The 15328-nt window shown below is 33.9% G+C and overlaps 1 protein-coding gene across 1 annotated transcript in view; it reads right to left on the minus strand.

Annotated features, from left to right (window-relative positions):
* The window catches only part of LOC135838426 (protein bark beetle-like), a 69364-nt gene extending 54905 nt beyond the window's left edge, over positions 1-14459 (minus strand). The window contains exon 1 of the mRNA XM_065354061.1: positions 13121-14459. Within this exon, the coding sequence (XP_065210133.1) occupies positions 13121-13444 (324 nt within the window). The 5' untranslated portion in view covers positions 13445-14459. The remainder of the gene's footprint in view (positions 1-13120) is intronic.
* Between the last annotated feature and the right edge of the window lie 869 nt (positions 14460-15328).

Here is a 15328-nt window from a genome sequence, read left to right on the forward strand (position 1 = left end):
GTAAAACAAAATCTGACGCAATATTTGTGCTAAAAGGAGGTTCGAATCATATGAAAACGATACTAATAATACCATCAAAGTAACTTTATCAGGGTGTCTACAGGAATTTGTTGACCGAAAATCACTAGGTACCTTTTTTAAAAAATCACTATCTTGCAAAATACATATTTTTACCCCTCCTTTCATTTTTTTTTTGTTTCGACTTTGTAATTTTTTACATACTTGGAAATATTTTTTCAAATACCTACATATGAAAGATGGAAGATTTTGTTTCATTTTTAACAGTGATTTTTATATTTTTTTAGCGTGGAAAATCAGATTTTCCACTTTTTTCATTTTTCACTACCTTTCAAGAAAAATTGCTAAAAATCACTACTTCACTACTTTCACTACCTGTAGACCCCCTGATCTTGTTTTTTGTTAGAATTATTGATTTTTTTGAGAAAATTGTTAAAAATTCCAGAAATGCAAAAAAAGTGTTAAGTTTTTTTTTACCAGAATTTGCCAAGTAAACTTGTTTTTTTGGCAAAAAAATGGTAAAAAAGTCTTATTTTTGTTAAAATTGTTGAATTTTTTGAAAAAATTTCCAGAAATTTCATGGAATGCAAATAACTCTTGCTTTTTGTCAAAACTTGCCAGTTATGTACTTACCTACACACCTGTTTTTCAACAAAAATGTCACAATTTTTGCCAAAATTGCTGATTTTTCTGACAATTAAGCTGTAAAAAATTGCTGCCTTTTTATAATCATTACCTTACAGTCTTGCTTCTTGCCAAAATTTCTGAAATTTTTGGCCAAAATAACCAGACGCTTCGCAACTTTAGAAAATTTCAACAAAAAGCAGCATTTTTGCCAAATTTTACAATTTTAGCAAAACTTATCTGCAGTAAAAAAAGTCACTTTTAGTAATTTTAGAGACTCAGTTACTTAAAAAGTAGCCGATCAAAAAGTAAAACGACTTTAATTTTTGAAAGAAATCGGGTTTTCTGATCTCAACATTTCTCAAAAATCAATATGTAGTTTCAAGAAATTTCAACGTTAAAGAAGAGAACCAAATTGGCCAAAATGAACCGAGGGCAAAAGTTTTCCCAAATTTGTGATCACAAAAAGCAAAAACAGCAGAATTTTTGAAGCGGAAATTCAGTTTTTTCACCCTTATCGATATTTTTAAAAGTTTGAATAAAAATACTTACTTTCCACCAACAATGTGGATAATTTGTAAAATGAAAAACAATACGATTTTGCTTTTTATCGACAAATCAGAATTTTCAAAATGGGGTAAGGGGAGGTCCAAACGGGGGGGGGGAGTTCCTTGCCCAAAAATCAATTTTTTCAAAGGGCCAATTTACTCTACGTTCACGACTCTCTGAATTTTCATAATAGTTATTTCTCCCAAAACGGAAGTTACTTGATGGTACCCATAGTCACATACCCACCTTTTATGCAAATATCAACCCGAAAGCTCTCGGAGAAGATTTCTCCCCTCTTCAGTACCTATGGCCTTTTTCAAATAGTTTCGATCAATACAGTGGGTAGCAAAATACAGAAGTACATATAAATACAAATTGCACATTTTGCATTCAAATTCGAGAACTCAAAAAACAATATTTTTGAAGGACATGACGAAGACTGCCAAAACATTGCAGAAAAATGAAAATGATCCCCAAAAATGAGTAAAATTTGAGCTTTACAGTAATTATTCGACTTTTCCATTTCAGCTCTTGCTCCGTAGCGCAGGGCCAAAATTTTACGATTTTTGGAAATTCAAAATTCAAAACGTTCTTTCAAAAATTCTTTGATACAAGATTATGCTTTTAAAATAAAAATAATGCGAGTGAAAGTTGAAAAAATTAGTTCAAAAAGCAAATAAATCGCTTATTTTTATACAGTTTATAGCAAAATTTTCACTAATGACCCTTTTCATCCCCTCCTTGTCCTTGAGAATGTCACTGCTCCTTATAAAAAAAAATAAGAAAAAAAAGAGCACATCAATTATTTGAATGGAGCGAGAAGTGTCAAAATGAACGTAGAAATTGACAGGGGGCGACGGAAGAGGATTATGGTACATATATTTTCTTGAATATTTTTTTTTTTTTGAGGTTTTACTCGTACATTTTCTCTGCAGACTGTTTTTAAACGATAGACTTGAAATTTGATACTGAACGGCAATGACACTGAATTTTTCGGAAATTTTTTTTGCCTTGACAACGACTTGAAATGCACTTCGAAAATTTCGAATTTCTTCAAAAATATCGAAAAATTGTCATAAAAAGAGAGAAAAAACCTCGAATCATTATTGATTTAAATCAAAAATATCGTGATTCAATTTTTGTTGTTAATCATTTCCTTCAAACATGATTCGTGATCTGTGATTGGAATTATTATTTTTTAGCTATGATTCGTGATTGAAAAAAAATACGAACGATGAGCCAAGTTTGACAATTAATGCTTATGCTCTTGGTTCACATCGACGACATTGCTTGAGCTTTTTGCAGAATTTTACTCAAATTTTCAGATTTGTACTTCATGAGCTTTAAAATAATTTTGATGTTTCTGACAAGTTCCTTTGAATTTTATTAAAACATCACTATTTTCGACGATTATCAGTTTTTAATCATTTTTATGCTAATTTTACAATTTTTCTGATACTTCGTGTAATTTTTAATGAAATTCCATTCGATTTGGTGATTTTGATTAATCAATAAGATATCATTTCAGAAACTGGAGAAATGTTTTGGAATATTTTTTTGCACATTATCGTCGATTTTCAGCTAAAACACTGTTCCATCATTTGTACAAAATGAAATATACCTTTCCCATCTAAAATACGATTGTCATCCGAGCAACCTGCAACAACATCCGAAGACAAAATGAAAACAAATACCATCACCTTCAACAATAGCTCATACAACGAAACTCGGGAAAAAACCGTGTCATCAATCATCAAAATCTACACCGAAACAAAAAAAAACACAATCACTTTTCTCATCAACAAGAAACAACGCATCTCAATCAGCTTTTCGCATATTCATTTCCCCGGGCCAGGGTCGTATTTCATCCCTGCTTTCCCTTCGTGTATGGTATGAAAAATCAATCACTCGATTGTACATAATTAATCAGCCATATCTGTAACCGGCGAAACTAGTTCACTGCCAATCTGCGAAGCACAGCATGTACATTGTACCTCTACAAATACACGAATATGAAAACCAAATGCTTGCGTTATCCATCACCTGTATGTAGCATGTACTCGTACTTCGTACTCGTGATGGAAGTAGATCTGCAAACCTGCGACCTTTATGCAGGCGAACAATAGGTACAAGGTACATGGACACACGTCTACTATCGCATGTACGAATACTATACCAGAGCTAAGATTAATATACTGGCTGTTTGCTCTTGAACCCTTCGCTTCTCTTCCCTTCCACATGTAGTAAGCATACTCATTTATACGTCTTCGTCAGCTGCTCTCAGTTTAATGTAAGTTAATCTTTTTCACAAGGAAATCTCTCACGTTCGATCTTGCGATTTTCTCGGAATTACTGTTCCATTCTTTGTGCAAAACTGGGTTCCTACGTACAAATAGTTCCTATACAGATTTGTTTAGTTTAAAAAACCATACAGTCTTGTATGAGTTGTTTTTCAAATTCGTACATTTCCAAGACGATTTTTTGCATTAGGAATGTCGAGAATTGGCTGAAGTTCTGTTCACAGATTTGAAAAGAAAGAAATTTGAACCTAGGTATTTTTAACAATGCTGTTTCACTGGCCAAAGTTTATCTCCCGTCTCCTCCCTCCTTTTCAATTTCTACCGAATGCATCGATAATTTTCTACCAAAACGGTGATTATTTCAGAGTTAAACTGTTTCAAAAAGTGAACAAATTGAACTGCCTGCATTGTTAGTTGTTCTAGGAAAATCAGACCAATACCGCACACAACTCGTTTCATAACAATTTCAAGAGAGCGATAAAATTGACTGTATTGAGTGTATGTGAAGAAAAACTTCGATGAAAACAAATGAAGAGGCAATTTTTCAAATTTTGGGACATTTCAAACCCCCCTTCCTCTCCTATCCAACTCACCATTAAATTTCAAATGTCTCTGCTAGCTTCAAATTCTTCATTGCAATTTTTTAGTCGAAAAAAACTATGAAATAGAACGAATTTTCACTACTATGTATGATGAATTTTGGTGCTCTCAAATCCCTTCAAATAGACCTCAAGAGATCAGATGTTATACTCATATTTTTGCATAATATTACATGTTTTACTCCATTATTATTATTTTATTCTCATTGCATAACATTACATTATTTTTTACCTACTTAATTTTAAACTTTGTCCCTTTTAAATGAACTCATTTATGAAAGAATCAAAAATGATATCTTTAAGAAACGTGTACCCCCTAATTTTGAATGTATTATACATATGCATTAACAAACCTATCAACTGTGTATGTATACCTACCTACCTTGTGGCCATGCTGAATGCTGTATATCATGTGCCAAACAAATTACAGATAAATGTCCCATATGCAAAGAGCCTTATAAAGAGATGAAGAAATTATACATGTAACTTTTAAACTTGTTTTCGAATACATATACCTACCTTACTTATCTAAATGACAATTATTAATGACTTTTTAAAAATTGATAATACTCGGAGAGAAATAATTTCTAGTCTAAAAACGTCATAATTATCCTCTCAAAAGTTTCCTTTTCAGATAACTATTCCCTATAAATACTAAGACTTCACTGCTATCCATTCAATTATGTTCGATTCTCCACATTAATAACATTATTGTGCTACAGAGTTATCCTAATTTTAATTTTACCGTAATATCTGAATTTTATATTTACTGCGTCTGTGTAAATTTTTTATATTTTTTCTGTGTTTAAATTTTAATTATTTTTATATTTTTCATTTTCTATTTATCTTATTCCCTGACTATGGAATTCTGCCCATATTTTTGTAAATAGTGTCAAAATTCGACAATTGGAGCACCGTGTAATCATAGCACAAAATAAAATCAATCAACTGATCCAATTGGAACAAAATAACCTACTTTGTCGGAATGAGCAAATCAACATCTTAAATAATAATTTTGAAATTTTGAACCATGAAATTGACAATCTAAAGAACAGACAAATGTGTTTTCAAAATTCAACGGGTTGAATGAAGAAATTATCCAATTAAAAGCAAGATTGGAACGGAAAATTTGATTCCACCTCCACTACCAGCTATAAAAGAAGAACCCATGGATATGGAAGAAACTCCAGAAAATCAAAGTCCAAGAGGACTTAAAACGGAAATTGTGTATTAATCTACCCAGATGCGACGATATCAAAAAACAGATTATTTTAGGTAATCAATTTTATTTCTTATTTTTTTATTTTTTTTATTTTTTTAAAGTTCTGTTTTTATTTTTATTTCATTATTTTACTCTATTATTCTTCATCTTACTTTTTCAAAAATGTTTTTATTTTTCATTTTTTTCCTTTATTATTTTATTTAGTTTTTTTGCTAGTTTTACTTTTTTGTATTTTAAATTTTTTACCCCCCCCCCCCTCCCCCCCAAGGAATGTTATACTGTTACATATTTTTTTGCCTAATATTTCATGTTTTATTCTATTATTATTTTATTTTCATTGCATAATATTACATTATTTTTTACCTACGTAATTTTAGTTTTTGATTTATTTACAAAAAACTAAATGTGAAAATCGGAATACTGACTTTTGCGCCACTCTGTATACAAAACAGCAGCCATTTCGATTGACAGGTTGGCCAAAATCGCAGACTTTGCTTCCCAACTGAAGACTTGCATGACATTTTTTGAACTGAACCAAGGTAGATCGAAAGAGCTTGCAAAAATATATCACCAGGCAAAATTTCAAGTGCTAAAGTGCATTTTTAGTTTTTTGGTGAATTTTTTGAAAATCAAAATTCATAGGGCAAAAATGAGAGGAAACCCCAAAATTTTATAAAATTGACCTAGAAAGCTTAAATTTGAAATAAGCCCTATTTTCGACATGCCAGATCAATTGGAAACGGTTTCCACCGGTTTTGAGCAATTTCGGAGTCTCCAGTAGATTTTTGAAACTATGCAGTTATAAAGCCGGAATTCATCCTGTAAACCAATTTCAATACGCTATGAAGTCGACTGCAGGTGTATTTCAAGTCGTTTTGGAGCCTCCAGTACATTTTTGACATTTTAAAATTTGATCAAGTGGAGTTGTAGACCGTAGAGCCGAAATTCACTCTGCCCAGTACGTGCTAAAGCTAATCGAGACAAATTTTGTGGCATTTTTTGAACAACAGAAGTTTCCAAAAAGTCCCTGGAGTCTCCAAAACGGATTGAAACTGCCTGCAATCCATCTCGGAATGATGCCAAAAATATGGTGTAAACTGAATTTCATTTTTCTAACTCAAACGGAGGAAGAAGGGTAATTTTGCAAATTTTCCAAGAAGTACAATTACCTATATGAAATTGATAAGACAAAAAATAAATATGTTTCAGACTGGAATACACCGATTTTGGAAAAAATAACGGGTACCCATAAAGGTCCAAAAAGTAGCTGGAAACTTCAAAACGAATTGAAACTATAATGTGATGAAATTTTGTAGAAATTTCAAGTTTCAAAAATCTGCTGGAGGCTCTAGGAATCTTCAAGAAGACCCTGGAGTACCCAAAATGACTCAAACCCACCAGCAGTCGACTAAATAGCGTGCTTAAGTTGGAGTACAGCGTGAATCTCGGATTTTCAACGTCATTCGATAAAATTTTGTGGAAATTTCAAGTTTCAAAAATCCGTTGGAGGCTCCAGAACTTCTCAAAACGGTTTGAAACTATTTCCAATCGATTTGGCAGATCGAAAATAGGGGATATCCCAAATTTCAACTTTCTAGGTCAATTTGGTAACATTTTGATTTTTTTCTCATTTTTTGCCTGAAATTGATTTTCAAAAATTCACCAAAAATCGAAGTTTCCAACAAAACAAATGAATATAAACTGGAAATTTTTTTCAAAAATAGTTCAACAACGTGACTACAAAACAGTAGTCAATTAGTCAAAAACACTTTTTGAAAACATGTTTAAAAAATTATTAAGAAAAAAAAGCCGTAGGACTAACGATAGTAAAAAAAGTCATCTGGAAATTAACAACTTGAAAAATGGGCTGAAATATGGCACAAAATTTGGCGAAGGGTATCATGCCCTATTATACTCTTCAAAACAATTTATTCCTCCCACATGGGAATCTAGAGAATCTCCAAAGGGTTAAAATGTTCCTTAGGATGTCCCCTTCGAGAAAAAACTTGTCTCTGAGGATTGCGGGTGGAGGAAAAGGGGGGGGGGTGTTACAATTATTCCTATTGTCAGATTCCAAACAAACATACTTTTAAATTCTAAGAAAAGTCCAAGACAATCCATCCTACTCAACACCTTCCAGTACTTTACACCCAAATCAGTAACAGCTCATTCAAAAACAACTCCCATAGCTACCTCTAGATCCATACTCATTACTCATATCCCTTTTCCACATTTATGTATCTCCTACATCGTTGCACGAACTATAAAAACACCGGTAATAGAACTTCCTCTTCGAAACCCAACGCAGGTAAACGAATAAACGAGAAACACGCCTGTCGGTGCAGTTGTGTATTCGATAATTTCACTCGTCAATGAAAAAAATTGCTATTACATCACTATACCAAAGTGTATAATCATAGTAAGTATACAAAAACAAAACACATCTAATATATAGGCTTATGTACTAGTACAACGAAAACTACCACAACACAGCACCAGGACTAAATATGTACGTACAATGGTACATTAAGCTCAAACCGGAGGAAAAAAATTAGCTATAACCTTGACCGAAAGATGGTACAGAAATTTTCACGATTTTAGGTGTGACCGACCCGAGTACGCTACGTATTATTTATAGGTATAATTTAGATACATACAGGACGTAGTAGGTCTACGTACTCGGTGCTCAAACCGCTATGGCAATTTTAATTTAACCAATTAAATATCGCATAAAACGTAACGGTAGAACGCCTGCAAGATGATAAGCGAAAATTCCTTTCATAATTCATCTACGAGTACACCTCACAAGTCCATATAGCGACCAGAGCAGAAGACGATTAAAATCTTAAAATAATTCGGTTCATATTTTTAAACATAATAAAATCATAAATATGTAGCTACTATAATAGACCATACTCGGTGTGGCTCGTAATTCGCTTCAATAACAATAACTCATACTTTCGGTCTGGTAAAAAAGGTACAGTCCCCCCACATCGTATAGAGAGTTAGGGTTCGAATAACTATCAAACGATGCATTACTAATTGCTCCAGCTCCGCATGGTTACGATGACCGGATACAATAGTGGTATGTTTTATATACATTTTTTACAAACAGGTGAATTAGAAGGTATTATATGGATCCATTCACAATACCATTTTCTACTCTATACGTCGTCGTCGGTCTCTGCTGTAATTTTTTCCACACGTAGGTATTGGTATTACGTACATATGAAACATATTAAACAATATTATACGAATGAAAGTTTCGGCATATTCGGCAGAAGATTTCACTCGTTGTTGAGATGATGATACCGATGACTAAATATACTTAAATTACGCATCGTAGACCATTTTCTATCATCACTTATCATCGTACTAGGTATATAAACAAGAATCGAGAACGGAAACCTATTTTCTCCATTATTCCAACACACAATACACAGTCGAGCATATTTAGTGCGTCGCGAAGAAAGCTTGAATAATTCTTCAAACCGTAGCTATAGGTACCTAGTTCGATAATTTAACAATTTTCTTTAATTTCATTCGAACAATAGAAAGTTTACCAATTTTCATCGAAGAATTCAAAACACCCGCAGTAATCGATCCAAAATTGACATAAATGCGAGCAATTACACTGGAAATAAGGTGTAATAATCACCCATCTTTCTCAGCTCGTTTCTCCCTCATTCGTATAGTAATTGGTATCGATGACAAACCGCACAATTATTCTTTTCAGAGACTTCTTATACTCGTAATATGTACTACGAATACGAGAAATAGACGAAAAAAAAGTATCATTAATTCCGTTATTATGGGACGACGAGTCATTACAGCATCGACCTGAGGTCTCGAAGGGTCATTATGATTAAACTCGAGTATCATACCGTTGCTAACACCTACCTACTCGACGACGTTGAAATGCCATTAACCAAATGAATTTTTTTCTTTTTCGACTATTCTTTGTCTGTACTCGTACTCGTACATTCTGCTAAGGTATCTACTGTTGTCAACGTGTTGTTTCCTCGTCGTCGTCGTGATTTTTCAACATCGTTTAAAATATCGTTGGTTTCCCTTCTCATTCCGAAAAATACTCCGTCATGTCACGATTATGGACGTTTTTATGAGAGTTGGGTCGTTACCATCGAATTGTCTTTTCACTGCATTGGTGAGCCCAGCCGAAAATAGAGACTATTATAATGTCTCCATTGACCTATACTACAGATATGATATGGGAAGGGAAGAGGGAAATATACTCGTGAAATCAAGTTCTTGATCCCATTTCTCACACCTCTTGGCTCTTGGTCTGAGATTCGATCGAAAAATATCAAAAAATCAACGATTTCATTGCACTTTGTTTACCAATACCAATTGGCTCATTTGGCTCTAAGATGGCCACGTTCAGAAAATTTTTGAAAAAAAAATTGTTTCGAAAACTGCGTGTGAGGAAGAGGAGGAGGAGGAGGAAACAATGCCTCTTGAAATGTTTTCTCTAATTCTCATAATGAACTCCCAGGATTTAAAGAAGTGGGTGAGAGTATTTCTACAGCGTTGAGTTCAGGGATATTTACAACGAAACGTATGAATTAGCTTAGTTTTCTTTTGAAAAATTATTCTAAACTGACTATGAGTGGTCCTTAAATATTTGTTACTCGTTTGTGATTTTTCTCCCCCCCCCCCGAAATAAAAACCAAGAAAAAATGCCTGGAAATTTTGACCCTTCTCAAATGAAAATTAAATCATGCAAGAAGCCCCCTTTCACTTGAAAAAAAACACAGAAAAACGTGATAGAAAAAAATTATATTATAAAATTTTGTGTCAAAATGCTCTGAAATGACTCATCTTTTATAAAAAGCTTCCTCATTCGTCAAGATAATAATGGTGGTCTCTTCGTACAGAGTCTTTCAAAGTTTTAACAATCAAAAAAATGTAACCATAATTGGTAATAATTTTTCAATTTGTCAACATTTCAAACCTTTTTTCCGAAAAACTATTCCTTGGTTATTAAAATAATGAGACTTGTGAGCTAAATATAAAGCTCCAATTCAATCTTTCTTTTCCTCAGTCCAAGTTACGTAGTTGGAATTTTGGCTGAATCAGCGTGTTCAACGAAATCTCCAAATCAAAATAATAGGACTTTCAAAAAACCTGGAACACACATTTTCATATTTTACTACCTCCATGTTCCTCCTCACCCTCTCTCACGACCAAATGCTCTCTATTTCTGAGTTTCTTCAAGACTTCCTCCTCCTCCTCCTCCTCCTACCAGTTCCATTGTTTCAAACTAAGAATGACACTCTCTCAAATTCTGACTGAAGTACATTACATATGTATCATAAAAACTGTGAAGATGGTATAGAAATGCGGAAAACAATCGGAAGTTGAGGAAATGTCTCAAAAAATTTGGGTGAAATTTTACATTCTTAAATTGCATAGACTATAGAAAAATAATCTAAAATTAATCCATAAATTGGTGAAAAAATAAGCATAGATAATATTGAGCAACATTTTGTAAAAACTGTTTGAAAATTTGTTGAAATGTTATAAAAAGATAAAACATCACCAAAAATGAGAAAAAAATCATTGAAAATTACAAAAAATTGATCAAACATTGTCAAAATGAAATAAAACTGTCAAAAAATCACCAAAAGTATTGAATAAACTATAAAATTGTCAGATAAATCACTCAAAAGGTGCCAAAAATTGACGGAATTTCAAAGAAACTCAGCAAGAAAAATTGATCAAGCATTATCTAAATTGAACGAAATTCGGCAAAAATTACAAGAAGTATAACAGAAAAATTGTAAAATTGAAAAAAAATTTGATGAAAATTACCAAAAAAAAAGATTGATACTTAGAATTATGACAAAATTTATCAAAAATTACACGAAACAGCCTTAAAAAAACTCGTTAAAATGATATATGTAAAAACAATTAAAAATGACCATAAATTTGATAAAATATCGTATCTCAGAATTTCAACAAAATCTGGTAAAATTGTAGTTTATACACGTAACTTTTTGATATAGAATAATCAAAATTGCCAAAATAAAAAAAAAATTAGATGAAATTATGTACATAAACTATGTTCTGAAAATTTCTAAAAATTACGTAATCAAATTATAGTGAAATTGACGTAAATTTGGCAACAGTGGCGTATATCTCAAGATTCGAGCAAAATGTTGCAAAAAAATTGACACGTAATTTGAATCACGTCTGAAGAAATGATTCGATTCATGAATCAAATCACGACATTTTTGATCCGAATAGTGATGGCAACTTTTGGCTATTGTTGCCAAATTCAAAAAATCGATATAAAAAAAGTAAAAACCTATGAAATTCGTTTTTTTTTTGAAATTAGCAATAATGATTAGAAAATTTGGCATCAATATGTTCCAAAATATTTTCCTAGTTTCAGAAATGCTACTTTCCGCTATTTTGTCAAATCTAATTAATGTGAGATATTCGGGAAGAAAATAGGTATTTTTAAAACTTGAATTTACTCAGAAATAAGCTATTTTTGGGTAAGGAATAGAGCAGAAAAAAACCACGATTTTCTCAAAAATGATGTTTTTTGAGAACCCATACCTCCCTTCCAGGAACACTTCTGGGTTTAAAATTCTCTCTGAGCGACTTTAAACTCAAAAATGGAAGTTTGTGTTGAATTTGGTTATGAGCTATGATTAATTTAATTTTTTTGAAATAATTTCTGAAGCTCAATAATTGTCAAACTTCGTAAGAGATTTGTTAGTTCATTTGTCCCTTCTTCTGTTGGCGAAAAAGGCCAACAGGGCATCCGAAAAACACGAAACCTTCGAGCGACTGGCGAAAGGATGAAAAGAGTCGTGTTTTTATTCCAATTTTTCTCAGTAAGGAAATATTTCTGCTTTGCCAATTGCTTCGATTGGAAAGTCATGTCATTTCATTTTCCAATTACTCAAATACTTCGAACAGGTTGTAGATGGTTCAATCGAATGTGGGGGGGGGGGTAATTAATTTGGATCACGAGATATTACGTTAGATACATTTTCCAAAGTACATACACAGGATTCTGGCACAACAAAATCAATCATTATCATCATAAATTGTAAAATGCCTCTTCCATGAAGGTGCCATGGGATGATCCTCAATATCCTCATAAGGTTGAACACTCATCGTCATCAAAAGGAATTTGAGTCGCAGAAGATGAGCAAACCATCTGATAATTCGATCCTTCCTCAACCATCAGCCCAACATTCAACTTCATTGGTAGGCCAATTTAGTGTCATTCATGTCAATTATGTATTTGCAACACTGTAAGAGATTCGCCTCCTACGTCGGAAATTCTTTTCACAAAAAACCCATCTTACACCTTCCACCTTCACTTTCTTTCTATATTGAAGAATCAGCATCACATACTTGGAAGTTGGATGACCAATTTTTATGAAATTCAGGTACATTGGGCAGTTGGGCCAAGTTGAATCGAAAGCATTTAGGACCATCATAGGGTGAATTCGCCCCCCCCCCCCCCCGAAAACCAACACAGCTCTTCTCTACTCCTTTCTCAATTCCTTCTATTATGAATCGAATCGTGCGTGTACCCAACACAGATACAGGTATACAGGTAAATATCGGTATTGTTCAGGTATACAAGGTATTCGTACTCGAATAATACACCCAGGTGTGTTGAACTGCACAATGCGCGCGCCTCTTATCACTGACCCGAGCTCGATTTGTTTATTTCACGAATCACGTTTCTTTCAACACAGACATTGCATTAAATAGGTATACTTATTTCCATTATAGATACCACAATAAATAACAAAACATACCTTCGCAGTTAAAATCCCTCTAACCGTGATACCGAATCCAGGTTCGAAGAAAACTTTGACACCGGGTTCAATCCAAAGCTCTCCAGATTGCTCAATTTGTATATCCTTCTTGACAATATACGGACTGAGCTGCTTTTCCAGCGTGATCCTCGCGTTAGATATAACATTAGCCGATAACTCGGTGTATTTCGAGTTAGCATTATCTGTAGTACGATACGAGAACGAATCCTGAGCATATTTATAAACATCCGCGTTCACCGGAATGACTAGAAGAATTGAACAGGTCGCCAAAACCGAACACCACGACCAAAAGTAACCCATCATTTTAATAATATCGATCGCTATCTGAATACGAGTTGCATTTTTTTATCGCGATTTAACACCAGCACTAACACAACAATTAAAAAACTCACATCAACGTATATATACGAAGAGGAAGAGATGAGCAAATGAGCAAAACACAACAGGTTATGGTACGCCCGCTAAACAGTAAGATGTAAGGTAACACTCGAGTGCGTTTCTCGACTACATAGCTTACTTATTTCAAATAATAACGGTCATCTTACGCTACGATAAACCATTAGTAATAGTAACACAAATTCTCGCGAAAATAATCATCCGCCGGTTACGTAGTACATCGACACCGAACAAAACATAACATACGCGAATCACTTCCTTCGACGATCGTCTTCGATCATGAAAATATGCAAAATGTTACTCTACGTTATCACTGTAAAACCGAACACAGAACTACACCTCTGGATCACCACTAATAAAAACGAGTAAAAAAAAATCACGCAAAACCGTATAAAAATTAGTAAAAAAAAATAATAATTACAAAATAAAAACTTTATACAAGGTGTGTCTAGACTACGTAGGATATGCGAGTACGATTAACGCAGCGTTAACGATGACTGTTGATGCCGTCACTGAGTCGCGCTTTCGTTTCCACCTCTTTCTATCGTCGAGCTACCTTTCAGCTCCCCTCTGCAAGGTTCTCGTACAGGTACTCGTTGAATAATACTAGCACTGGTGTAGTATAGTACTATAGTACATAATGAAAAAATAAAACTTGGAAAAAGTAGGAGGTTGAAAAGTATTCCATGCGTTCGTTAGAGAGACCGAACGGACTGGAGAACTCGACGGTGTCTTCGCCGTTGTTTATTGTATAAACACGCAGAAATACCTCAGTGAAATGGACAAAGAGCAACGTACAACGTTCATTTTTCTCTGTTCTGTTGCAGCAGCCAGCAGATCCACAATGTCTCATCAGAACCAGTTCAGGGAAACGGAAGGCGAGATTGAAATTAACGTAACAAAACGCCATCTCCGACAGCCCAGGATAAAAAACACGCCGGAGATGCATCTGTGAACGAATACATACTAATTTCAACGTAAATATTAACACGCCGTAAAACACGTAGATTTCGTTATCTTTCTGCTTTTTTGTTCATTTGGACGTCTTTCGATTCAGCTTTCGTGTAAATATTTTCGGAATGATATCATCGTACCTACGTTGGTATTTCTTCGACTCGAAGGCGACCTCCACTTCAACGCAGTCTTGCTACTCTTGCTCTCGATTAAAAATGCCATACGTCAATTATCGTCACCGTCAAGTCGCCAGGTAGTTAGTCTCAAGTCTGGGTCTGAGTAATCATTCATGCTTTCTTCCATTGTTGTCGTATATTTCGACCCATCTTCAAAAGAGAGAGAGATTAATAACAAACTGGAGAATATCTATAGGAAAATACTACTCGTGTATGAATGAGTAACTCGTTAGTATTGTTGGAAAAATTACCTGTACTTGGAAGTAGGTATTCGAACGAATGAACGATGATTTTCTACTTTAAAGTTTTATCTTCATTTTTTTACGAGTACACGAGTACCTATTCCAACATTACTCGTTTGCAAATTAGAAATATACCGTACACTGGTGTTTTCTTTCTTTCGTTTTAATTTCCATGAGAACTCGGCGAAATATACAAGGTCGACGGCTCGTTCAACGTGTAATATTTGCATATTTTTGTACTCATGATGACTGAGTGAACCGCGTACAGCTACCCACTCACTGTACACTAATACCTGTCTGTTGTTCTCACATCATCGTCAGGTAGTGGGAGTGGTCATCGTATTTTAGCTACTGCAAACCGAGTTAATTATAAATGATACAATAAAAGCTACCGAAATCATTTCAGCGATCATATTACC

The sequence above is a fragment of the Planococcus citri genome, chromosome 3 (assembly GCF_950023065.1).
Source record: "Planococcus citri chromosome 3, ihPlaCitr1.1, whole genome shotgun sequence".
NCBI lineage: Eukaryota > Metazoa > Arthropoda > Insecta > Hemiptera > Pseudococcidae > Planococcus > Planococcus citri.